This window comes from Protopterus annectens, chromosome 9.part0 (genome assembly GCF_019279795.1).
Source record: "Protopterus annectens isolate FY-2018-M chromosome 9.part0, PAN1.0, whole genome shotgun sequence".
In the NCBI taxonomy this organism is placed as follows: Eukaryota; Metazoa; Chordata; order Ceratodontiformes; family Protopteridae; genus Protopterus; species Protopterus annectens.
The window spans coordinates 1,920,533,009-1,920,560,220 of NC_056743.1; the positions used below are offsets into that span (position 1 = coordinate 1,920,533,009).

General features: G+C 40.4%; 1 protein-coding gene across 1 annotated transcript in view; it reads left to right on the plus strand.

The window, feature by feature from the left end:
• Nucleotides 1–27,212, plus strand: part of CACNA1A (calcium voltage-gated channel subunit alpha1 A) — a 3,713,953-nt gene that overhangs the window by 2,270,988 nt on the left and 1,415,753 nt on the right. Inside the window, exon 23 of the mRNA XM_044082385.1 lies at nt 9,711–9,810. Coding sequence (XP_043938320.1) covers nt 9,711–9,810 — 100 coding nt within the window. The remainder of the gene's footprint in view (nt 1–9,710; nt 9,811–27,212) is intronic.

The following is a 27,212-nucleotide window of genomic DNA, read 5'->3' on the forward strand; positions in this document are numbered from 1 at the left end:
ATATTCTTTATATATACCTTTTGTGATTCTTACTTGATGTGTTAAAAATCCTAGGCTATACATGAACAATGTCCACTTGGATCTGTGTTTTATCCTGGTTAAGTAACTTACCAGATAATAAACAAACAAACAAGCACATTAAATTAATAAATAAATAAATATTTTTATTGTACTAAACTGTTAAGACCTTTACTGAAGAAGGCATTCAGCTCTGTCCTGTATCTGTTTCATTTTTTGGTACATGTTCTCAATTGCTTATTCCTGATTATCTTAACACCTCCCTAAGGCAATGAGGTGCTACTTGGAAATTTGTCTATATGTTCTGATTTACTGTTACTCTTCTCAAGAAAGATAGCACATGTATTTTTAAGTGAACTTAACATAATAAGAGAACTTAAAGAAGTCACTGTATTGGAAAAAATATGTTTTACTTATTTACTTAATAACCTTATTTACTTAATAAAGGATGTTGTACTTAATAAGGGAATTTCGATTGGAAACAGACTGTCTAACCCACTTGGATTACTTATGAATACTTAGTAATTCTGTATATATTTTTTCAAACTATATATATATATATATATATATATATATATTTTTTTTTCTTTATTATTATTATTTGACTCTGGGTGAGTTTAATCTATTACCATTATCTGATCTGATTAATATATAGTGATTTTATTTATATATATATATATATATATATATATATATATATATATATGCATATATAGATTGAAAATCTACTGTCTTAGAAAAACTATGTTTCTACCATCTTCATTTTATTGTATCTGAGGGGTGTTTTAGCACTTCTGTAGATATTGTACTTTCAGGAAGCCATTTTTACAATGACTTATGTGGTGAAAGTATTACATTGGGAAAATTATTATGATTATACTTATTTTTAAATACCTTTATTAAATTATCACTTAAGACTTAGGCAGACGTACAGTAACAGAAAAGAAAAATTATTTTAACTTTTTTCCATTTAAATACAATATACATCAAATATATTTTCATTGCTACTATCATCAGTCCAGCATTACAAAAAATTGCTGAATTCCTGCCTTTCCTTAAACTTCACTCCTCCTCCTCCTGAACATTATTCTGCATGTATTCTTCCCACAATTTCCATTTACTTGTATGTAATGTGTTCCTTCCATTTTATAAAGATCCCTCTTCCAGTTCTTTTATCTCTTTTATAATATTCATTACCTCAAATACAGTTGATTTAGACTTTTATTTCCATTTCCTAGTAATTGCTTTTTTGGCAGACAATAGAATTAATCTTAATAAGGCCTTACTGTATCTAGGCAATTCAGATCCTGTACACCAGCTCAATAGAATCATTTCCTTATTACAGCCATTTACTCACCCAATATTTCTGCGAGAGTACTCTGTAGGGAATTTTTAAAATCAACCAACTCATTGCACTCCTAAAACATATGTTCTCAGTTAACACTTTCTTCTCCAGCATAGCTCCAACATTTGCTATCTACCTGAGGAAAACTTCTTTGAAGTCTGCTTGGTGTATAGAAATACTTATGCATACACTTCCAGCCAGACATCCTAAATCTTCTGAACCTGGTCGTATACTTGGGAGCCATACATATGTCTTCCCATTGTCCTCTTGTAAATTGCCTTTACAGTCTCTCTCCCAATATGTTCTAACCTCTTCTGATATATTCTTATAGTTAGCACATAGTATTTTATTTTTATGTACTTATTATCCCTTTTTTAGCAACTGCTTCTGTTCTAGATTCAAATAAAACACCATCAGAGCAGGTCTTTCACTTAATATCCCCTCTCCATTTTTTTCCTGTACTCTAAAATCAAGCCTTGAAAGGGGAGGCAATCTCTGCAATCCAAATGTCTTCTTTTCTTGCTTGAGTTGTTTTCTCTCAGGATCTTGGTTCCTTTGTCAGGTTTCTCCAATAAATTGCAGCCCACCGTCGCCTATTTTCTGCACCCCTACTGACAGTCATCAATATAGGCAAAATCTCCTTTCTCCATTCTTGCATTGGCTTAGTTCTTAGAATATTTTCTGCAGCTTTATGAATATAATATTATATATGGTTGTTATGGTTATGCATGCAAAATCCCACTCTCTGTCTGTTTCTTGAACTTCCCTCTTGCTTCATTTCACTTTGAATTATAACCTTCTGGTTGTGCTAAGTATATGAAGTTTAACTGTGTAGCTCTAAAATATCCCTTCAAATCAGGTAAAACTAAACCACCTTGTTCTATTGGAAGGATCAGCTTATCGCACTTAACTCTTGTCATCTTTCCCTCCCAGATAAATTCCATCAGTTCTTTATTTATTATTGCCCATGACTTCTCCTTGGGTTGAAAAATGTATGCCTGACCCATTTTCAAGACTAGAGGGACTAAAAGCATTTTCACTGTTGTATCTTACTATCCATATATGTAGACAAGAGCTTCCAGTTTCTCAATTTTTGTATTATTTTTTGTTCATAGGTTGGTACTAGGCTATTGGCCTTAGAGCCTATGCAAGCCTAGCCATACAATTCCCTGGATATTTCTTCCCACAATATTTACTTCCCTGGATCCCTGTGTAGCAGGGCGACTGACGTGATCCCCGGGGTGAATTTCCTGTCTCCCATCCAATCGTCAAGGTTCCTTTTGAAGAGGGCCAAGGAGGCGCTCTGCTTGATATGTTTGGGCAGTCTATTCGAGAGTATGGGGAGTCTCTGGGTCAGGAACCTATCCCTCCAGCATGTTTTGTTCATTGTGATGACAAGGTTTAGATCCCTGGAGTGTGTGGCTCTGAGGGATTGGGATTTCTTTAAGTGGAGCATGTCCAGCAGCTCAGGGTTTGACATGGCCTTGTATGTTAAGCAGAGATTGCCTCTGACTAGACGATATGCCACATAGTATAACTGGAGTCTTTTTAGATGGTTAGCATAGGGCATCTGCTTTAGGCCTGTGATTCTTTAGTGAGGTATTTTTGCGACCTTTCCAGCTATTGCAAATGTCTTGTGAGGTACATAACAAATGGGGCGTTGTACTCTATAATGGGTCTAATGAGGGATGAGTACAGTGAGACAGTGACCTCCTTTTTTCTGGAAGAAAAGCCCCTAGTGATGAGGTGTACCACATAGAAGGATTTCCTGACTGTTGTGGCGATGTGGTTATCAAAGGTGAGACCACTGTCCACCTGTGTCTCTAAGTCTCTCATCACACTTTTGGCGTTTAGTGTACTGCCACCTATGTGGTAATTCATGGGTACATGTTTTTTCCCAAAGGGGATAACTATACATTTCTTGGCATTAAGCTTGAGCCCATAGCTCTGGCACCAATCATCTGTTTCTGTAAGGCCCTTTTGTAGAATATCCACATCATTTGGGGATTCAATAATGGCTCCCAGTTTGCAGTCATCTGCGAACTTTGTTAGCCAGAGTCCTTTAGTGTTGGCTTGTACTTCAGAGAAGTAGATGCCAAACAAGAGCGGTCCCAGGACTGAACCCTGAGGTACTCCACTTGTCACTTGTCTGGAGCTGGATTTGTAGTCGGCTACTTTTACAGTCTGGGTTCTGTCAGTAAACCAGTTGGCAACACATCGAGTGACATAGGGATTTATGCCCAGCTTAGTAGGTTTATCTGTGATTCCAGAGTGGCGGATGGTGTCGAAGGCCTTGGCGAGGTCCAGATAGGCTGTGTGGACCGCCTTACCCTCATCCACAGCTCCGGAGACTGATTCGAAGAAGTCAATCAGGTTCAGGAGACAAGCTTGGCCCTTCATGAACCCAAACTGGGTGGGGTCCAGTGTTTGAAGGTTCCCAATTTGTTTATACGTTCCATGATAATGCATTCCATGCCCTTGCAGATCAGGCTTGTCAGACTGATGGGATGGTAGTTCCCAGGATCCAATGTGGATCCCCCTTGTGGAGTGGGATAACTGTAGCTGTGTGCCACTCAGTGGGCACGAAGCCTGAGGTGAGTCTATGATTAAACATGTTACCCCACTCGGGTATCATTGAAAAACTCATCAGCTTAAATGTTAACCCATACATCACAAGATGGGTTGCAAACTGGCTGAGTGACAGAACCCACAGGGTCAGAGTTGCTGGTGCCATGTCAGACTCAAAGCCTGTCACAAGTGGTGTACCACAGGGCTCAGTCCTGGGCCCACTCTTGTTTGGCATCTACTTTTCCGAAGTACAAGCAAACACAGGAGGGTTATGGCTGACAAAGTTTGCAGATGACTGCAAACTGGGCGCCATAGTAGAAAACACATCTGACACAGATATCCTTCAGAAGGGTCTCACAGAAACGGATAACTGGTGCCAGAGCCATGGCCTAAAGTTAAATGCCAAAAAATGCATAGTCATATGGGAAAAACAAGGTTACCCCTAGCTACCAAATAGGTGGCAATCCACTGAGCACAGAAGAAGTTATCAGGGACCTGGGGACCCAGGTTGATAGTAGTCTGTCATTCGACACCCATGTAGCTAAAGTAGTTAGGAAGACCTTCTACATTGCCCACCTTATCATGAAGGGATTCTCATCTAGATCAAGGGAGGTCATAGTCTCCCTATACTCATCACTCATCAGACCAATGATTGAGTACAATGCCCCATTCGGAATGTATCTGACCCGACACTTGCAGCAGCTGGAGAGGCCACAAAAGTTCCTCACCAAAAGGATAAAGGGTCTCAAACATCTGTCCTATGCTTCCCGACTGAAAGAACTCCAGCTCTATTCAGTCGCCTACCGCTTGCTCAGAGGTGACCTTTGCCTAACATACAAGGCCATGTCAAACCCAGATTTGATGAATATGCTCCACCTCAAAAAAATCTAGATCCGTCAGAGCCACAAGGGCGGGAGACTTAAACCTCGACACGGCTATTAATAGGACGTGCTGGAGGGATAGATTCATCACCCAAAGACTCCCTATGCTGTGGAATAAAATCCCGGTATATGTGAGGCAGAGCACCTCGCTGGCCTTGTTCAAGAGAAATCTTGACCAATGGATGGGAGATCGCAGATATACCCCAGGGATTACCTCAGTGTCACTGCTCAACAGAGGCACAGCAAAATAATGGGTATAGTTCCCCATACTAAAGGGGTGGAGTAAGCCACAAAACTATGGGCTAGGCTTGTAAATGCCCTCGGGCAGATAGCCTAGTATGAACCTATGAAGCTAACCTATGACACTTAGATGAGGTGCCGGTTCATTTTGTAGTTTATGTAGTACACAGCCAGGGATGTCATCTGGTCCCATGGATGCTGTATTCTTAGCTATGGAGAGTGTGGTTTCTACCTGTGTGGCCTTGATTGCAGGAATTTGGCAATCTTTTGGTATTGAGATGTGCCCTTTAAGGAGTGAGAGGGGGGTGAAGTTGGCACTAAATCGATCTGCCAGGATATTGGCAATATCCTTGGGATCAGTATATTTAATGCCATTCTGTTGTAGCTCAGGGCAGATCTGAGCATTGCCATTTAGATTCTTGACATAATTATAGAATGCCTTGTGGTTGTCTTTGGAATCTTTGGCAATTTTATTTTCGTAACTAGCTTTGGAGGATTTTATGAGGGATCCCAGCTTCTTACTGAGGCTGGTAAGGGAGTTTTTTGCATCCTGAGATTTTCCTCTTTTCTGCAACAGTTTCTTCCTTCTGTTGTATAGTTTGTTTATGACAGGGGACCACCAGATTGGCTTCCTTTTTTTGGCAGAGAGCGTCTTGGTTCTATTTGGGATGGCACGATTCATGCACGAGTGGATGTGCTCATACACTGCCTTAGTGTAGGATTTAGCAGTCGAACTTTCAGCTCCCATCTGCATGGGTGCCATGAAGTTTGTCACTTCTGATTTAAGTAGCATGAAGTTGGCTTTGGAGAAGTTTTTTACAAAGGTTTCCTTACTGGTGTGTGGGGGTGGGATGTGGATGTCAAGGGTGATTTGCTTATGGTCAGACCTGACTAATGAGGGGGTGACCACTGGTGTGGAGCATCTATCTCCCATGTTGGTAATGACCAGGTCTAGGATATCGGTGCTCCTGTGGGACAATGGATTAGTTGATCCATTTTAAATGAAATAGTTGATCCTTAGCTATCATAACTGAAGCCTTTTCAGTCCATCTTTCTGTATACTTAATCTTATCATGTCCCCATAAATATGGGTATTGGTAAAACAATTTGTATGTGGATATATAATGTTTAGCTATAGACTTTGTTTTACCTTTATTAATTTTATATCCGGAAAAGACTTGAACCTGTCTCAAAATGTTACACAACACTGAGATACCCTTTTCTGGATTTATCAGGTACAAAATAATATCATCTGCAAATAAAGCCAAACTTGTCTTGATTACCATACCAATTACATCTTTGTATTTTGAGTCCATTGTTTTCTTTGCCGATGACTCTAAATATAAAGCAAATAACGGGGGAAAAAGGACACCCCTTCCTGGTTCCTCTGTTCAAACACAGCTTATCTGAGAGGAACCCTCCCACTTTAATTCTTGCCTCCGATCTTTTATATATCCTCTAATTAACCTTATCATTGTATCAAGAAATGCAAATTCTTCCAATGACTTACTGATAAAAATCCCAGCTTGCTCTGTCAAATGCTTTTTCTGCATCAAGACCCTCCAACAATAGAGGTATTTGTTACATTCTGCTTCCCTCTGTATCATTATTGTTCTATTAATGTTGTCAAATGTTTGCCTCCCTTACATAAAACCAAAGTGATCCATATCTATCAATTTTGGCAACACCTTTGCCATTCTTTTAACTAGTATAGACATAAACACTTTATAATCATGGTTCAAAATTGGAATGAGTCCATATCTGAAGGGTCTTTGGCATCTTTAGGTAACACAGCCACCATAGCTTTCTTCCAGGATGTTGGTGCTTCCCTTTCATTTAAAATGCTGTTAAATCTTCCATATCTTTATCACTTTCTTCCCTCCTAATTTCCAAACTTCCACAGCAATACCATCTGCTCCTAGTGACTTTCCTGAAGATTAACTATACACCACTGTTTTTATCTTATCACCTCCTGTCTTAAACGTTAGTTGTTGAGCCTCGTCTACTTCTAAACTTGGCATAATTAAGTCTTCCATAAATATTTCCATTTGTACTCTTTCTTCTTTATTTATGCATTTCTCTGTGTTATACAAATTTTTATAAAATTTCTGGAATATATCTAAAACCTGTACAGTATCTTTGGTTATTTTTCTTTTTATAGGCTCCCTAAGTTTGGTGATGACTCTTTCAGTGTTCTGTTGCCTAAGTTGTTGTGCTAAACGTTTTTGTGCTCTGAAGTTATTATCAGAAATAGTTGCTTAACTGCAATATTTCTAAACTTGTATATATAATCCAGATACTCCCTTATTTTCTCTTTAGCATTCTCTATTTGCTCCTCCTCATGTTCTCAGAGATTCCCCTTATTATGTAATACTTTAACCTTTGTCAGCCCGTCTAAATAATTTCTATTACTTCTTAACCATATCTCTTTCTTTTCTATTTTGACTCTATTTTTAATCTTCATTTTATCCCAGTCACTAGCTAAAACTTCTGAAGATCTTGCTATCTTCACTAATAACTCTCGAATATTTCCATTATCCATTCCTTAAATTTCTCTCTTTTTAACAGATAAGTTGGAAGGTGTCAGTGTCTTACTTTTACTTCATGACCTGCATTTTTATCTTAGTTTTTATTGGTGCATAAACAGAAATAGTTATTGGATGTGCGTCTAAGTTGTCAATTAAATTATATATATGTATATATATATATATATATATATATATATATATATATATATATATATATATATATATATATGCACATGTTCCTGTAAAATATCATTTCTATCTATTCTAGCCCCTTGCTACCACAAATCTACAATTTCTGTCTTTTTTCCCCTCATCTGTCACTGTTGGAGCCCCTCTAACAATTACTTTAATTATTCCCCTTTTCATCTGTCCCCGATATTCTTCTGAATATCCATTCTGAAATCCTCTCTTTCTCAAATTCACATGCTCATTTCTTTACAAATGTCTCCTGCAGCATTGCTATTTGCACTCTGCATTTCTTAATATCATTTCTTAATATAACTCAGTACTCCTTCCTTTTTATCTATACCTATAAAGCCATTCAGTGCCAGAATAATATGGACAGCATAGTCATTATGATAAAAAGCTATTGTTTCCACTTCTTGTATATGGCAGTTTTTTTATGTGTGTATTTCCAGCTTATGTGTTATATGAATATAGTAATGTTTGGCAAACTTATCTTATGTACAGTTGTTTCTTCTCATCTCCATTTGAACTTGTCACATTTTTCAAGACATTTTGTTTTAATGAAAACTTTCAAAAAGAAAAATAAATACAAAACACCACATCCTGAATTAACTTGGAACAAACAACAACACTATGTACATATTTAAAACATGAAGTTTAAAGCTCCAGAAGGGAACAGTTGCACTGAATTGACTACCGCACCTACAGGCATTATCTAACCTAAAATTAATTTTACCCTCTTCATCTTTTCTGGTTGATTTTCTTTGCTGGCATCCAGGCAGTGAATTGTAAAAAAAAAACTGGGAGAGCTGAAGTTATTCTTTTGATCAGTGTGCACCCATCTTGGAAGTCTCATGATTATATTTATTATCTAATTCTGACCACATTAACTTTCCATTAATTGAATGGTTGTTTCATACAGGCATTGCCTTATTCTTCTTATACTTTCCCCATTGTGACTGAATAATTAGGATCTTTTGAGAACATTGCTCTTATTCTTTGGGGTTTAGTTAGTTTGAAAATTTTAACAACATGTTATGGTCTTTTATTATTCTTATTATTTTATGCAGAATGCAGGTAAAACATATATCTCATCTGTTGCTATATTCATATAAGTTGAGTTTTTTTCTGTTGAGCATTTAATATTCATTTTAACAAACTACTGATTAATTATGTTGTTATATTTAGGGAATATTTCTCTCCTTCCTAAGATAATGATCAATGTTTTCCTCTTTATGCTGATATTGTACTCTATTGCTTATATAACCATTCCACTTCAGCTATTCAGAAAATCCTTTGTCTCAGAGATGCTCTAGTATGTATGTTCACAAACTACATTTTCTTTTTACATGTTGATATATTCTTTACCATGATTACTCCAGTAAATTAGTTTTCATTTTCAGCTGCTGTTATTGTGTTAAGACTTAGGGGATCTAGCCAATGCTTTTAAATTCTCCTGGCTTTTAGTTTTGTTTAAGAAAAAAATGTCTCTTCTTATTGGAGAATTGTAGTGCACATGTACACAACATATTTTGCATTGTAAATACAGCTGGTATGTGTTATTTAGTCACCAAAAGAAGGGCTATGTTCCTCTGTATCCATTATTCCATATGGAGGAATTTTAGCTCAAAGAGCTGAAGAGAAATGACACCACTGGGGAGTTTATAAGGAAGACACACACCTACCTATATTGGTACATTGTAGTGTAAGACCTGCATTGATACCTACAGGGAAGGAAGGACGAAGCCACTACTTTTGTAGGTTCTGGTTGAAAATTAACACCAGTCATGTGGGTACATCCAAGATGTTATAATTTACTGTTACACTGACTTCTGAAATATCTGCTGTAATGGTAAGTGTATTTGCACACATCAGCATCTTCTTTGGCATCTATAAAGAAAAACTTATCTCCATATTTCTTTCTCTCCTTGTTTTACCTTACAGTGGGGGAAGCAAAGGGAAAGACATCAACACCATCAAATCCTTACGAGTGCTTCGAGTTCTCCGACCCCTCAAAACCATTAAACGATTACCAAAGCTCAAGGTGAGTTGGACAGAGAGGTAGAGAAAAGAATGGGTAGAGCTGTTCAAATGTTCTGCTGCAAAATTAAACAGTATCTGTATGTCTCTCTTATTTGCTTTGGGACACTGAAGTAGGTTTGCTAACAAAGACAAAAGGATTACATTTGGGTTTGATGATAATTTATAACTGTAAATCAACCCTTTTTAGTTCATGCTATGTTGTATTCATATAGAAATGTAATGCTGCAATAGTAATGTTGTGTAATAACACTTTAAATAGAATGAGGATGGGGTTTTTGCTTAAGACATTAGTAATATATCCAGACTGGTGGCATAAACAGATAATGCCCTGACTACTGGCCAAGTCAACACATGTTAGATTAGAAGCATAGATGTTTGAAGGGCTGGGTGGAGGAGGATTAGTTTTAGTGGCCAATGCTAACTTTCTTGTTCTCGGTGAGGGAGGTTGCTGGGATCATGGCATTGGTGACACCTAATGGTGGCTGGGTTTGTCACCTGCCTGTAATGGCTGGGTTAGCTCATGGTGCCAGTGTGGACCACTATTCTGTGTAGCTGAGAAATATGGGAATTGCTTATTACAGCATGCATGTCTTCTTTCAATCAGATAGTACTTGTGAGTCAGCAAGCCAGATGTGGGAGGGACTGGTAGGCTATTCCTTGGGACCTAAAGCTGACCTGGTCCCTACCACCCAACTCTTGACAGAGGGCATTTTAATGGGCTGATTAAGGTTCCCAGGCAAAAATGAATGGGCTTTATGGCTCTCACCTAGTTTGGGGATGCCTGGCTCTCAGCCCTAATGGAAAGAATGGACAGATTGTGTAGAGGTAGAGAAACCATTGGGCAGGTCCCAGGGAGATGGGGTGGGTGGGGGGAGGAGAATTAGTACAGTTTGAGATGACACCAGTGCTTACTTCACAGATGACTCCTGCTTACACTAAGAAAGCTTACATCTACATTAACTGCATAGATAGGAGTTAAGTTTTGATAGAATACAGCAAGGGTTAACAAACGTGGCTTACCTTTGGTGAGGTACAGCAGTCTTCATTCTGAGTGAGATCTTTAAGGGAAAACAGCAGTACTGCGATATATGAGAAGTGAGCATGAATTACTGTCTTAGGAGTTAACATGTCAGGTTAGTCTGACGAGAGAGATCAAGCAGAGTTTCTTGTTGAGGAGGTCAGAGTAAAGGCGATGTAACAACATTAATATATGGTAGGCCAATATGTTGCAATGAACTCTGTACTTGGAAGGATGCAGCAGTTACTGTTTGAGACTGGTGTATTGAATGATGTATGGTTGTTGCTGAATCAAATTTATATAGAAGGTAAATCAAAGTTCAGAGGTTGGTGTGTGAGCACATGTGTAAAGCTCCTGAGCTTGCAGAATATATGTGGCTTATACTGCTTAGAGGTAAGGTATGGCTTCTTTAATTTTAACTCTCTATATCAGAGAGTGTAGTCTAAGCCAGTATGAGTTGAGTAGGCTTAATCAGAGTTCTGAAGTCTGCCTCAGGTGATATATAATGTAGTGAATAAGGGAAAAAAATCTTCACTTGTGTGGAAGATGAATGCAAAAGCAGACCTGCTGTGACGATTACTACAGTAAAGTAGCTGATGTTTTGTAGGGAGTTGGCAGAGGTTTAAAAATCTGTTACTGCTGACTTAGAGAGTTTTATTTCTAACTCAAGAGGGTATCTCTGCTTCAAGTGAAATTCAGCCTGTAGAGGTTTAAAAAGAATGAATATTGGTTTGAGAACAAAAGGCACTTATTCATAGTTTCATAGATGTATACTTGGCTAATGACCAGCAGGGCCTTTATAAGCCTAGCCACACAACCCAACCCATTTGTGCCTTTATGTATCATGTGCATTTAGTTGGAGGGTTATGTTGGTTAGGAAGTTTCTAAAAGTTATGTTGAGGGGTATATTAGTTTGGGCATAGTTACTGTCTGCCTCTGTCTATCAGAGACATGGGAGCCAGACCTGGGCAGAATTTCCAGTTCCTCATCCACTGGTCAAGGTCACACTTCAATTGGGTTAGGAATAGATTCTGCTTCACATGGATGGGGAGCCTGCTCTTGGGCAGGTGGATCCTCTGAGACATATAACTGCCTTGCCAAAATGTCTTGTTTGTGTTGCAAGCAAAATTTAAATCCTTGGATCTAGTGGTCCTGATGTTGTTTGTTTTGTGGATGTGCAAAAGGTCCATCATAGCTGGATCTGAGAATGGCCTGTATGCCAGACATAGATCGCCTCACAGTAACCTGTAGGAGACTGAGTATAGAAATGCAATTTAAATGCAAGAAAATTAGAGCTCACTACCACAACAAACTGGATAGAATCACCATTGAAAACTCCATTAAAAAGCTCAGATCAATCTGATGAAGGCTGATGAAAGCGCTTATTGTGTTTTTAAAAAGGCTCTTTTATATTCAAGTTTATTAAAGTTAGTAAGCTTTTAGTGGAGTTTTCAGTGGTGATTCTATCCACAGTTTGTCATGGTAGTGAGCTCTAATGTTCTTGCATTTCAACTGTTTTCGTTTAGAGCCACCTTCAGCAGTTTAGTTTTGTTTTGTTGGTTGAGTATAGAAATATGGCTTTAAAGTGATCTGTATAGGTCAGTGTGTTTATACCCTGAATTCTCCTGTAAGGAACCTTTGTGGACATTCCAACAGTTGCATATGTCTCATCAGGTGCATGCAGATGGGGGCATTATACTCAAAGATGGGCCTGAAAAGGCCTGAATAAAGTGGCACTTTGACTTTCTTGGACCTGAATGCCATGCCCTTACTAATAAGTTGGGCATCATAGAATGATTTTTTTCTCACTGCCTTGGCCACATATTGGTCAAAGGCCAGATTACTGTCTATATATGTTCCCAGTTCTCTGACTACTGGGTCAAATCTTATTGGTGTCTTATTGATGGGGTAATTAGCCAGGTGACTGTTTAGCAAAAAGGTACTATAATGCATTTCGTGGCATTGAATTTCAATCCATAACTTCGGCACTAGGCATTTGTCTGTTTTAGATCCTCTTATAAGGTGTTTGTATCATGGGTAGAATCTGTGATAGATCCCCATTTTCAGTCATCTGTGAACTTGGTTAGCCAAAGGCCCTTAACATTAGCCTTTACCTCCAAGAAGTAGATGACAAAATGGAGCGGTCCCAGCACAGAGCCTTGAGTACATCACTGGTGACAGACCTCTTAGTGGAGGTGATCTCACCAGTCTTGACTTACTGAATCCTGTTTGTGAGCCAGCTGGCAATCTAGTGAGTTATGTAGAAATTTATGCCCATTAGGATGGGTTTGTCAACTATACTCAAGTGGAGTTTTTTATCGAATGCCTTATCTAGGCCCATGTAAGCAGTATGCACCATTTTCCCTTCATATATTGCCTTGGTGACCTTCTCAAAGAAATCCATCAGGTTTAATAGGCATGACCTTCCTACTAACAAAGCCAAACTGGGTTGGGTCCAGTATCTGAAGTCTTTGTTGATCATTTCCATGACAATTTGTTCCATGACTTTGCATATTAGACTAGTCAGACTAATCGGTCTTTAGTTTCTGGAGTTGGTTGATGGCCAACCCTTATGAAGTGGGATAAATGTTGCAGTCCTCCACTCTCATGGTACAAAGCCAGTTTTGTGGCTGTAGTTGAAAAGTGACTCAAGTGGTCTTGATAGGTCATGTTTCAAGCTATTTAAAAAGAATCCTGAGATATTGTCGGGACCCATTGAGGCTGTCTTTTTGGCCTTAGTGAGCACCGCCAGGACCTGCTCCCTGCTAATAGTTGGGGGGATACTAGTAGGTATTTTATGGGGGAGGCAGGGGGAATAAGCAGGTGAAGTTTGAGCTGAATTTGTCAGCCAGCAGATTCAAAATGTCACTCTGCTTATTGAAGGTGGCACCACTGACTACCAGTTTGACACACTACCGTTTGCTGCCTTTGAGGTTACAGACATAGCTGTAGAAGGCCTTGTGGTTGTCTTTAGCCTGTAAGGCTATCTTGACCTCGTAATTAGCCTTGTTAGACTAGTGGATTATTTTCTGGAGTCAGAAGATCCTCAAAGGTAATATGTTTCATTTTTCTATGAAAATGATTTTTCTTTATTGTTTTGAAGGCTTGTATGAAGAAAAGTTTTGCTTTAAATACTTATTGCTATAGTGAAGCATTCTCCTTTTGGTTTGAACTTAAGATCAGCTAAATAAAACAGGGCTATATTGCTGATATAATTACTCTTTAGTGTAACAAAATGCATCTAACCAATCAACACTTTGTCACAGAAGGCATACAGTAAACATGGATATGCACAAGGCTACCAAATAAAAAAAATAATAAAAAAAATGCAATGTGAGAGTGTATACAGTACACCAAGGATCCACAAAAAACAATCTATAGACAATGAAGTTATAGTTAAAACACTAGCCCCCAGATTCAATAAACTCCATGTAGGAATAGTGGTATTTCTACACGGAGTGAATGGTGTCCACGTCCGATCCCCCCTCTCAGCAGCGCACCTTACATATTAATGAAGGCGTGCTACTGAGATGGATCTGTGGACAGGGATACTGAATCAGTGCAGGGGGCGTGTTGCAGTAGTGCCTGCAGATTTGTAACACGCCCCCTGCACTGTCAAAGTGCCGTACAGCAGAGGATTTAATATGGAATGCATTGCAGGGGGTGTGTGATATGAGCTGTAACACACCCCCTGCATTGTCAAAGTGCCGTACAGGACTTTAGAATCCTAACAGTGTCTGCGGACACTGAAAAGGAGATCTGTGAATGGAAGCAAAGCAGGGAGTGTGTGATAGGAACTGTAACACACACCCTGCATTGTCAAAATGCCATACGGCACTTTAGAATCCTAACAGTGTCCGCAGACACTGAAAAAGAGATCTGTGAATGGAATGCAATGCCAGGAATATGTGACAGGAACTGTAACACACCCCTTATATTGTCAAAATGCTGTACGGCACTTTAGAATCCTAACAGTGTTCGCGGACACTGAAAAGGAGATCTGTGAATGGAATACAATGCAGGGGGTGTGTGTCAGGAACTGTAACACACGCACTGCATTGCTAAAGTGCCGTACAGCACCTTATAGTTAAATAGTGTCCCCGGACACACACCTGTCAACCCCCTAGAGCAAGAAATCTGACCAAAGCCTTGAAATAAAAGCGAGACAAAGGGACAACATTAGGGGAACATTTCAAATATTGGTCTTGCAAACTTAGAAAGTTAGACTAATAACTTTTGCATTACAGTGTCATGAAGAGTATGTGGCCTGCAGCTGACATGCTGATATGTAAATAGTGAGAAATATCTATCTTCTCTACAGTTCTCAACTTTTCACTAACCTGCACAAGTCTGATTTACATCTACTTGATTCCCGCTATAAGAAAATAGCAAAATTTGCTGCTAATATACCCAACAGGACCCATTATTGCCTTGCTCTTCAAAAATTACACTGGCTTGAATTTCCCAGTCTGTTATTGCTCAATCAGCTCACCACTGCCCACTCTATTATCCAAAAACCTGAAAACTGCCCTGCACTCTCCAACCTAGTGCAGCTAAATACCAACACCAGGACCCTTAGATCATATGGTAATCTTATGCTTAAGGTAACTAAGTCCCATAATTACTTTGGTGACTCTCTCTTCTCCTCCAAAGTAGCCAAACAATGGAAACTATTACCACAGAATATCTTAAAAAACATAGATCTTCATAGCTTCAAAAACACCTTACTCAACAATGGCTATGCTCCTGTAATACTCCTGGCTAGTTTCTCATGCCTTTGATCAAATGTTTTCTGTTCTGCTATCTTCTTGTCTTACTTTTACCAAATGAAAATGCGACAATGGTTTTAGTTATATATCTAATGAGTTTCATATTATTGTCTGTAATAAGGCTTAATAAATGTAATGTTTTCTGTTTTACATTCACCTTTTTGTAAATTGTGATTGTTGGCAACTGTCAAACTTTTTTGTATATCGTTTGTAAATCTTTTAAAAATTTTTGTAATCTTTTTCTACTATTGTTATGGAGCTTATCCCCCCTGGTCTCCACTGAAAATGGGCTACATGCCCAGCTGGACTGTACCCAGTTAACAAATGTAAAATAAATAAATAAAATGCTTGTATTTATTTTTTTAATTTATATGTGAAGTTTAAGCATAGCTGAGCAGGTTTGCGCACTGCGGCGCTTTGCTCAACAGTGCTTAAACATCTTGTAAGAGCTATGTAGAAATGTATAGCTAAATTCCTGAATGACGACTTAACGTAGTGGTTAGACTTTTGGCTTTGCGTGCAGTAGTTCATGATTCGAATACCAAGATAGGCCATTCAGCTTTTACATGGGAAAACATTGTGAAATGATTATTTATTTAATGATGTAGTAATTGATATCTGTTAACCAGGGTAGTGTAGTTTGTCCAAAATTGCAGTGTCAATGGATATATGATGTGAAATCCCCCATGTAAACACAAGTGTCCCATACAGTACAGTCACACCCCAAAGTAATATAATCAAAGCACATAGGAGGAGATCATGTAAAGTAAACTATATACACAGAATAATATGTCAGTAATGAGTAATTAATGTCCAATATGTGACTATTAATTAAATGAAGAGTGAGCAATGCTTAGCAGTGCTTAGCACCACTTAACTGGTCTGAGCATTGCTTAGAAAGTATAATTCTAAGCATCATTCAGCTCAACTAAGCCAATTTGTGCACTGCTAAGCACCGCTTAGCTTTTGCCACTTTAAGCACAGCTCAACTCAGCTTAGCGGGTTTGCGCATTGCTCAGATTAGCTCAGCATTTTTGAAAATGGTCCAATGATGGCAAAGGGCAGGAATATGGCCTTATTTAAACTGCACAGGCGGGAATACAGGCAGAACCTGTTGTAGTTTGATTACTGCAGGAGCTATGTCTGGAGTTGGAGAGGGAGCCTGCTTTCGGGCACAGCACTTGGGCATTTTTGGAGTCCAGGGTCATGGCTGGGCTCCTTGTGCAACACCATGATGACAGACTGCTGCAGGGCCAGTAACAGGGCTCCCAATACAAATGTGAGGCCTGGGACCATCTGGCATGCTACATCACCAGTGCCACTGGAATCCCCCAAACTGGTGAGCAGGTACAACATCACTATACCGACCTAAAGCAGAGGAAGGGGAAGCTCTTGGCTCAGTGGATCCAAGATGCTTGAGACAGCAATGCCCCAGTAGTTTGTATTTCACCCATATCTGTACCAAATTCTAGCCTGAGTATGTTATAGACAGGTATGTATAATAGTTGTTTTCCCCCCTACAGCTGCAGAGGTTAGAGCTAGCAATGTGGAGGCCCATGCGGACAGACTGATGAGGCTGCACCGAGAGTGTGGTGAGTACAGATCTATCTTGCAGTATATAGTGCAATAAATAAGAAGGAGTATATTGCTTACTGCCAGTAGTTGTTTTGTGCTCTGAGTGTACTGAATAAATAAAGTTTGTCAGACCAATATTGATGTACACAATATGCAGTACTATTGAATGTAGAATCTGAACTGTAATAAAGCACTGTGTCATGTTACTCAAAGATTTATGCCACAAACTGTTGTGTTTAATCTGGTATGTTGTTGAAGAAATAGAATGTGTACAGGTGCTTCACAGCAAATATAGCTTTGACAGCATGCATTGACTGAGGATGTTCTGATAACCAGCTGTTATACAAAACTTTAGATTGTAGAGCTATAAAACAAGATATAAATATGTCCCGCACTAAGATCTGAACCTTAAATAGTAATGTGCAATGTATTATAGTGTGTCCCCTGCAGCATTGCCTTGTGTTAACGTTTGCATTCCGGATCGTATTATTTCAAAGGATTAATGCACAGTACACTAACTATCTGTTATGCATGAATCTCAGGCATGTATGTTCAACTGTCACCTCAGTCTTTGGTGACACTACACTTAGATTACAAGGTCAGACTGTCTACTCAAGAGAGTATTTGGCAGAAATCAGTCAAGCAAGAGAAAGCAGTTCCCCAATAGCTCAGTGTGATGAGAAATAGCTCTGTTGTTCATTTTTGCACACTCTGACCATGGTTTGAATCCATTGAGTGGTACTAAGATGTGTGAATATTTGTAGAAGCAGTCAGATATTGTTAACAGATATGTTCTCCACAGGTCTTACAGGTAAAGAAATGTTTGTAGTAGCTGTATGAAGGGTATACTAATAAACCGTGTACAACTGTTCCACTGTCCAGCCCCATGCCTGCAAATGACAGCAGGATAGGTACATAAGCCATGCACTCTTCCTGGTACATGTCTCTCAAGTGTCATGCTGCCACGGCTAGTGGTCACTGCATCCAGTAACCTTGGACACAGATATAAATCCAGGTGAAGTATGCCAGTAGCGCACACACACACACACACACACACACACACACACACACACACACACACACACACACACACACACACAAACAAACACACACACACAAAACATCAGTGCAGGGTACACCTTCTTCATCATATATGTAACCCTGACATGTACAAGTCCCCTGTAGTCATGTACCCAGAGTTGTCACAGTTTGCCCCATACCATTCCAGGTTGACAGTTTAATAGTTATGTATGTTCATAGTTTCATAGGTAGGTACTAGGCTATTGGCCCTAGGCCCTATACAAGCCTAGCCAAAAAGGTACCCTGGCTTTCACCACCCAAGAAAATTATTTTCATGTGCCCCTGTCAAGAAGAACCACAGAAGTGATCCCTGGGGTGAATTTCCTATTACCCATCCAATCAGCAAGATTTTTCTTGAAGAGTGCTAATGAGGAGCTCTGTTTGACATAGATAGGTAGTCTGTTCCAGAGTATGAGAAGTCTCTGGGACAGGAATCTATCCCTCCAGCATGTTCTGTTTATTGTGGTGACAATGTTTAGGTCCCTAGAGCATGTAGCTCGGAGGGATTGGGATTTCTTTAAGTGGAGCATGTCTTTAAGTGGAGCATGTCCAACAGCTCTGGGTTTGACATAGCTTTGTATGTTAGGCATAGATTGCCTCTGAGTAGGCGATATGCGACGGAGTAAAGCTGGAGTTTTTTGAGACGGTCTGCGTAAGGCATCAGTTTGAGGCCAGTAATCCTCTTTGTGAGGTATTTTTGCGGCCTTTCCAGTTGTAGATGTCTTGTGAGGTACATACCAAAAGGGGCGTTGTACTCTATAATGGGTCTAATGAGTGATGAGTAGAGGGGAACAATGACCTCTTTTTTCTGGATGAGAAACCTTTTGTGATGAGGTGTGCCACATAGATGGATTTCCTGAACACTGTGGCAATGTGATTATCAAAGGAGAGACTACTGTCCACCTGTGTCCCAAGGTCTCTTATCACTCATTTTGGTGTTAAGTAGACTACTGCCTATGTGGTAGTTCATGGGTACAGAGTTTTTACCAAAGGGGATGACAGTGCACTTTTTGACATTGAGCTTGAGACCATGTATGTGCTACAGAAGCTATTGGCCATAGGTAGATGTAAAATGAGGGCAGACCTGCAGAGTATTGAGCAGTACTGTTGTGAAAAATAGAAGCCTATGCAGTTGTTAATGGACATTTTTTTCTCTCCCCCCACCCCTTATCTGCATCACTAATTATTATTCATATACTACCGGTATGTTGTTCTCAAAACCTAATGTTGGGACTTGAGTTCTAGTATTGTTCATATATTTAATTGGTTGCATGTTAACATACCTTGTTCAGATAACATTGTTGGTGGCCTGTTGCCGTAAATGTAACTGGCAGGGTCTGTATTAGACTGTCGAAACGGCATTACACTGAATGCCATTTCGATGACACATAAAGAGCAAAATGCTCAAATAGCGAAAGCTCAGGTCAGTGATTTTTTTTCCTAGGGGAAAAAATTGTTTGCCCTGAGCCATGACATTGCCCTTTACTCCACTGTAGTGCGATCTCAGAGTTGGTATATTTAGTTAGGGGGGGTGTGGAAGGTGAAGTCTCCCACTTTAAATTGTTTTAAATGGTGTATTTTGATTTGTTGGTCTACCATTTTTTTCCCTAGGAAAACAATTGGTGACCTGGGGTTTCACTGTTTGAGCATTTCACTCTTTATGTGTTGTCAAAATGGCATTCCCTATAATGCCATTTTGGCATTCTAATATAGACCCAACTGGCATGCTATTACAATTCTGACTATTATTCCATTTATGCACGTGTTCTGTTTGCTATGCAGTTGTTTCACTTCTATTGTTCTGGGTTAATTGGAACAACCACTCATGCTGTTATAACTAATCCAGTTGTTTCACTTCTATTGTTCTGGGTTAATTGGAACAACCACTCATGCTGTTATAACTAATCTTGAAATGTTTTGTTCATGACTAACCAATACATTTTGAAAAACCTCAACACCATAGCACATTTAGGAAGGCAGATCCCAGTGTATCTGCCTGTCCGCCTCATCTAGCCACGGCACCAGGCCCCAGCACATCTGGGACCCAACCCGGAACTTCCTCCTCTGCTGGTGCTGCACCACCCTCGGGTGGAGCTGCCTCAGGGGATGGGGCCCATTCCTCCCAGGCATGGGCGTGGAGAGGAACCTTTCTCCCACAAGAAATTCCAAGGTATGGTGTGCAGGGTCATCCAGACAGACTTGGATGGATGCCTGAGCCAGATCAAGGGCAGACTGGCATACCTTTAGGGGGCAGGCTGCCCCTTTTGTCCATCCCCCAGCACAGCCACCTTTGGGGCCATGAAGGGACATTGGTGACTACCCATGGTTGGGGACCTCAGTCCCACTGTTTCCATCTGAGGTATCATTTACCTCTAATTCCCAACCACCCTCCCTGTCCAAGGTGTTTACCCCCCTTATGTGTCATACACCACCCCTGTCTGCTGTCTTGTCTGTCTGCAAAAGCAACCAAATGTACCTACAACCGTTACCCAACATTCCAGTCTCACCTTAAAAAAAAAAAGGAGGCATCTGTCCCCCCCAAAAAAAAACACATCCCATACATTGCTCTCCATTTCACCTCCAAGTACACTGACGTCAATCAATTTACCCCTGAATTACTCAAGCAATGTATGTGGCCCACATCCTTCCTTGTGTGGTGTGAGGCATTCAATTCCAAATTGTCCACATCATTCACAGCTGTTGCTGCAGAAGAAATGGAGAGCTATGGTCCTTTCCTACACCTGTCCTTCACATCCCTAGCTGCCTTTCATATCGTTTTCCCCCCTGCTTTCCCCATTTCACCACTTTCCTATCACCCTTTTTTCTTTTCTTTTTTATGAAATTAGCTCAGGTTTAAGTGGTAATAAGCAGTGCCAAGTGGAGCCAAGCAGGACTAAGTGTCTCTTTGCACCGCTTAGTGTCGCACAAACCCACTTAAAACTGCTTTAATTACTCTAACTCATTCAACCTCTGTTCTGCCCAGCAACAAAATAACCAGCCCTGCCAGGTCACGAACCCAGGACTCTGTACACTACAGTCACAGCAGTGTACCACTACACCATATGAACTGTGAGATTTGCTCATGCTTTTGTAAATATACCATGTATTATAGTCATTTAACATTAGGGAAAAAAGTCATCACTGCCAAGTCTTGAACCCAGGACCCTGAACACTACAGACACAGCAATGTACCACTACACCATATAAGCTGTGAGGTTTACTCATGCTTTTGTAAATATATCATGCATTACGGCCATCTAACATTAAGGAAAAAAAAGTCATCACACCCAATTCTCCAACTCAGTCTTACACACTACAGTCAGAGCAACGCACCAGTAAGGCAAACCAGCTCTGGAGATTTAGAAATGCTTTTGTAAAGATATCATGCATTACAGTCATGTAATAGGACAAACGTTAAACACATGTAGATTATTGAACCTAGGACCTGCTGCAATACAGTCACAGCAAAACAGCAGTAAACCAAACAGCTGTAGGTAATCACTGATACTTTTGTAAAGATATCAGGCACTACAGGGATGTGACTGTAGGGAAGGAAAAAAATACATCACTGCCAATCTCTGAACACAGAACCCTTTGAACTGCAGTCAGAGGAACATACCAGCACACCAACTGACCTTTGGAGTATAACAGTTTTCAAAACATATCCTAATTGTCAGTCGCACAGTACTCCAATATATAGTGGCCCATATCACACTGTACTTGGCCCCCCGACACAGATACCGAACCAGTACACAGACAAATGTTGCTGGATGTATGGGAGGCCTACAATATCAGGAAGAACCAACTACTGCACAGACTGTTGTTGAATATCCACAGTTGTGCCCCCTATTTATGGAAGGGTTGTCATAACACCTACCCTGTCTGCCTACATACTGACAACCCAGTGCAGATTGGGGTTATGAAACCACAATAGCGCTGTGTTACCATCATACCCATCGGAACACACATGTCCATGCAAATCCTCTGTTACACAGTGTATGCATGCACATATGTCTTACAAATACACACGCCAGATTAATGGCTCACTAGCTCTATCTGTAACATTTCTAGCATCTGTCAGTATGTAGACACCCAGAGTCCTGGCACGCAAAACAGTCTGTAGCATGATAACTACAGGCATGTCAATACTACATAGGAATAATTGAGCCCTACAATGTCCTGTGAAACTGGTTGCCCATACCAGAGTCAGTGCCACCCACAGTATCACTTTAAAGGCCTGCAGGGTGGGACACATCTCACAACTATGAATATGTGTAGTAAATGTTCAGTACCACTCTCTGGATGGCACTATTATGTAACATATGCACCACAGCCACATGCCTCACTTGGACTGTTGTGGGTACCCTCAACCAGGCCATGCTGGGACACAACAACTGCCACCACACCCTCACTGACAGTGACAGCTTTCTCTACCCCATTGTCTTCACAATCCCTAGTCTGACTCCTGGCCAGAATGCAGCAGCTGTGGCCTGCTACATATGCAGCAGTATGTCCAGCTACCTGCTACAGACCTGACCTTCCTCACAAATACCTACAGCAGGGCATCCACCCAAAATCCAGATATAAAGGTGTGAGGGGTGTTGAGGTTTTAAGGGACATGTGTCACAGTCTCCCCCTACAAACATACCCAGCTGATAGACCAGCATCAACTGGAGCAACATGCACAGTCAGAAAAGGATGCATCACACTCACAACTGTCTGCCTCCTCACTCACCCAACACACATTTACACAATGCACTGCTACACAACATGAAAGTCTGTTAACAATGGCCAGACATACATACCTCTCAAGTGTACAGATTTCCACAGAATGTCTAGATTCTTGCCTCATATTTTTGTTCCATTTTCTTGTAAACTTGTGTGTTTCTCACAAATCGTTGCCAAATCATTGAGAGTTCATGTCAAAAAATAATGACAGACATTTCAGTTGCAGACTTCTTACCCTTCAAAATATTTATGCTAATGCAAAACATGTTATTCTAGCAACACTCTATGTTTGTAAGAGCAATATTTCAAAATTGTCCCTATTTTGGGGCCTTTGTTCCCCCCATTATTTATGGCGTTATAAAGAGTTCTTGCTCTGAGAGGTTGGGAGGTATGGCTACAGATGGTGGCCATACCTGTAACCTCTGCATATGTCTGCAGATTGTCCTGATGTTTGGCATATAATTTCTTTCCATATATCACAAAATCGTGGTTTTCTGGCCACTGTTTGGATAACCATGACAGACTGACATTGCAGATTAATGACAGATATTGTCATGTAACAGCACATACCCTTTGGAAACTGCATTCAGATGCACGACCTGTTCTGGTATCTACTTTCCATGTGTGTCACAGCAGTATGTGAAGGTTGTGCTCAATGTTTGGTGTTTGCCCCAGTTTCCCATATGGCTTTAACCAGATGTCCTTCTGTGAGTGGTTGAGAGGTATGCTGGTGACCATAACACAGGTAGACTGCTGCAAGGGGATGTACATACATACATACATACACACACACACACACACACACACACACACACACACACACACACACACACACACACACACACTCACACTCACTCCCTCATGACCTGCCCTTGTTGATAGCAGAACATCTAACTGCATAGTTTTACAAACAATAGTGTTAGATACATAACAAAAACACCACAGAGCCACTATAGTGTTGCACTGCATGCCAGTACTATTCAAAGTGGGTGACAGTTACAGGGGCTGTTAGGATTGCCAATGGTGGGTTCACAGGCCCTTAACATGGTAGAACCATCTGGAACACATGCACACTGCTGCATGGGGACATGCATTGAAACACACATGCACACAAAGTTGACACTTTCATATTACATGACCTACCTATCTAGTTATGTACAATACACACTGATATGACTATTACATGCACCATAGTGCCTTTGTGTTAGAAAATATGTAACTGTGCTTGTAAGGTGGATGACATCTGTAGGGGCTGCGACTAGGTTTGCAGTAGGCGAGTTAACAGGGTGGAAGAGACACACAAAATGGTATAACCATTGCATACACACAGGAAAGACAGCCACAGGGGATATGCATACAGCAACAAATACACTCACATAGTTGGCAATGCTCAGATTAGAACACCTTACCTATCCACTTGTATGTACTATAGCGCTACATACACATTACATGCGCCATAGAGATTATATGCCTGGGACATAACGTACTACCACTTACAACAATTAATGGTGGGAATGGCTTCATGGATGGTGGGATACACCATCCAAAATAGCGACTGGTTTCATATATTGCTCTTACAAACATGGACAAGTGATGGAGTAACAGACTTTGCATCAGCATTATGTTTCAGACAGGTATGAAGTCTGATGCTGACATGTGTGTCACTACAGCAACTGTCACATATTTGGCAACGAATTGTCATAAATGCCCATTGTTAGGAGACACAGGCCATATATATGTTGCAAACATCTGGGTATTCTGCATACATCTGTATAGATGACTGGTATGGCCTGTAGAGTTTAACATGGTACATGTAAGGCAGATGCCATTAGCAGGGTCTTTAAAGTAATGCCATGGGGAAAGGCTAAACAGGCCTTAAAATAGTATAACTAACACTCAAAACAGCCACAGGGTATATGCTTCACACACAAACTCACCCAGTACTATAGTTGACTGTATTGAGATTCAAGCACCTACCTGTCTACTTGTACATACTAGAGTGCTGCCTACTTATCACACACACCATGACGCTTATAGGGCTGATAACTGTCCAGAGGTACTTCTAAGGTGACTGACATCAGCAACCATTGTAAAGCAGGGCAATCGGAAGTGTACTGGGTGGAACAGGCCACAAAATGTTATAACCAACACACACACACAGGGGATATGTTTCTCACATACACACACACACACACACACACACACACACACACACACACACACTCACTCACTCACAGTTGGCAGTGCTGAGATTAGAACCCCTGCCTATCTAGTTATTTGTACTATAGTGCTACGCAGTTATCGCATGCGCCACGGAGCTTATAGGGCTGGCAAGAGTCCAGAGGTACTTCTAAGCTGAATGACATCAGCAGCCCTTGTAACGTAGGGCAATGGGAAGTATACTGGGTGGGAATGGACTCAAAATATTTTAACCTACAAACACACACGCATGCATACTTACAAACACTCACACACACACACACACACACACACACACACACACACACACACACACACACACACACACACACACACACAAACATTCACAGATTCACAGTTGCCAGTGCTGAGATTAGAACCCCTACCTATCTAATTATTTGTACTATAATGTTATGCAGTTATCGCACACACCACAGAGCTTATAGGGCTGAGGGCTGTTCAAAGGTACTTCTAAGGTGAATTATATCAGCAGCCCTTGTAAATTATGGCAATGGGAGGTGTACTGGGTGGGAAAGGCCTCAAAATATTTCAACCTACAAACATACACACTTACAAGCACTTATAGACACACTTACATACACTCACTCACACACACACACACACACACACACACACACACACACACACACACACACACACACACACACTTGCCAGAATTGAGATTAGAACCCCTGCATATCTAGCTATTTGTACTATAGTGTTACGCAGTTATCGCATGCCCCACCGAGCGTATAGAGCTGAAAGCTGTCCAAAGGTACTTCTTAGGTGACTGACATGAGCAGGACTGCTAAAGTAGGGCAATGGGAAGCGTGCTGGGTGGGAATGGCCTACAAATCTGTAACCTGCAAACATAAAAACACACACACACACAAACATTGGGTGTTGTGAGATTACAACCCCTAACTTACTACTATTACACAATGGAGCTCACCTTCATGCTGGCACATGCCACTAGTTACAACTGGTGTGCAGTTGTCTGCAACAGGACATCACTCTATGCCTTTCAGGGTGTCTCTCTGTATGACTCTCTTTGTGTCTGTGTCTCCTTCTCTCTTTCTGTATCACTGTCTGTCTCTCTCTTCCCCATATGTCTATGTGTGTGTATGCTTGAAATATATTTATATGTGGCCCATATATATATGTATGTGTATCACACTCCAAAGATGCAGATATAGCACATAATGGCCACCTAGAGATATCTGGGGGGTAATCCTGTGTGATGGGTGTGAATAGAGACAGTTAAGGTGTACACAGCTGTCTGTTTGCAAAGACATATCTGCGCGATACAGTTGTAGAGTCCAATGTGGGCTTAGACATGGGCTGTAATTCTCTAAGTGTAGGAGCATGCCCAGTATGACCTACTATAGTAAGAGTGGGAGTCCTTTCCAGATATATCTGTACACTGGTCTGGGGTTTTGTGTGCAACAGCCATACCTGTCGACCTGTTAGTGCAGGAACACTGGGGATAGCCTGCTAAAATGGGTGGACAATGGCCCAAACACAGGGAGATATTTTAAATATTGCCCTTATAGACTTAGAAAGTTGCTAAAGTAACAGGGTTTGTGTTAGCAGACATTTTCCGACATATATGACGTTTGAGACTGAAATGTATGTCATTACTTACTGACATAAAATCCTCAGATCATCACAATGATTTACCAGAGACATACAAGATTTATGATAAGCAGACCAATATTATGAGCCAAAGATTCTGCCCAAATCCGGACAGTTAAGAGGTGTGGCTACAGCCGATTGTCTGATTAAGCTGTGTAAACAGTCCAGCATCTCAGTCATATGCTGGCCAGTGATCTCCTGATTTTGTGGTAGCCTTCTTAACTGAAAAGTCATAATCTGGTGTGGGAACAGAGTGCATTGTACTGAACAGAGATTTCCATAATATGTTTGGTGTTTTCTACATATCACTGTGATTTCCTGGTATGTCAGTGGCAGAGCAGTATAGTATAGTTATATGTTGAACCACTGACAGACATTTGTTTATAGGTTCCGAGATTA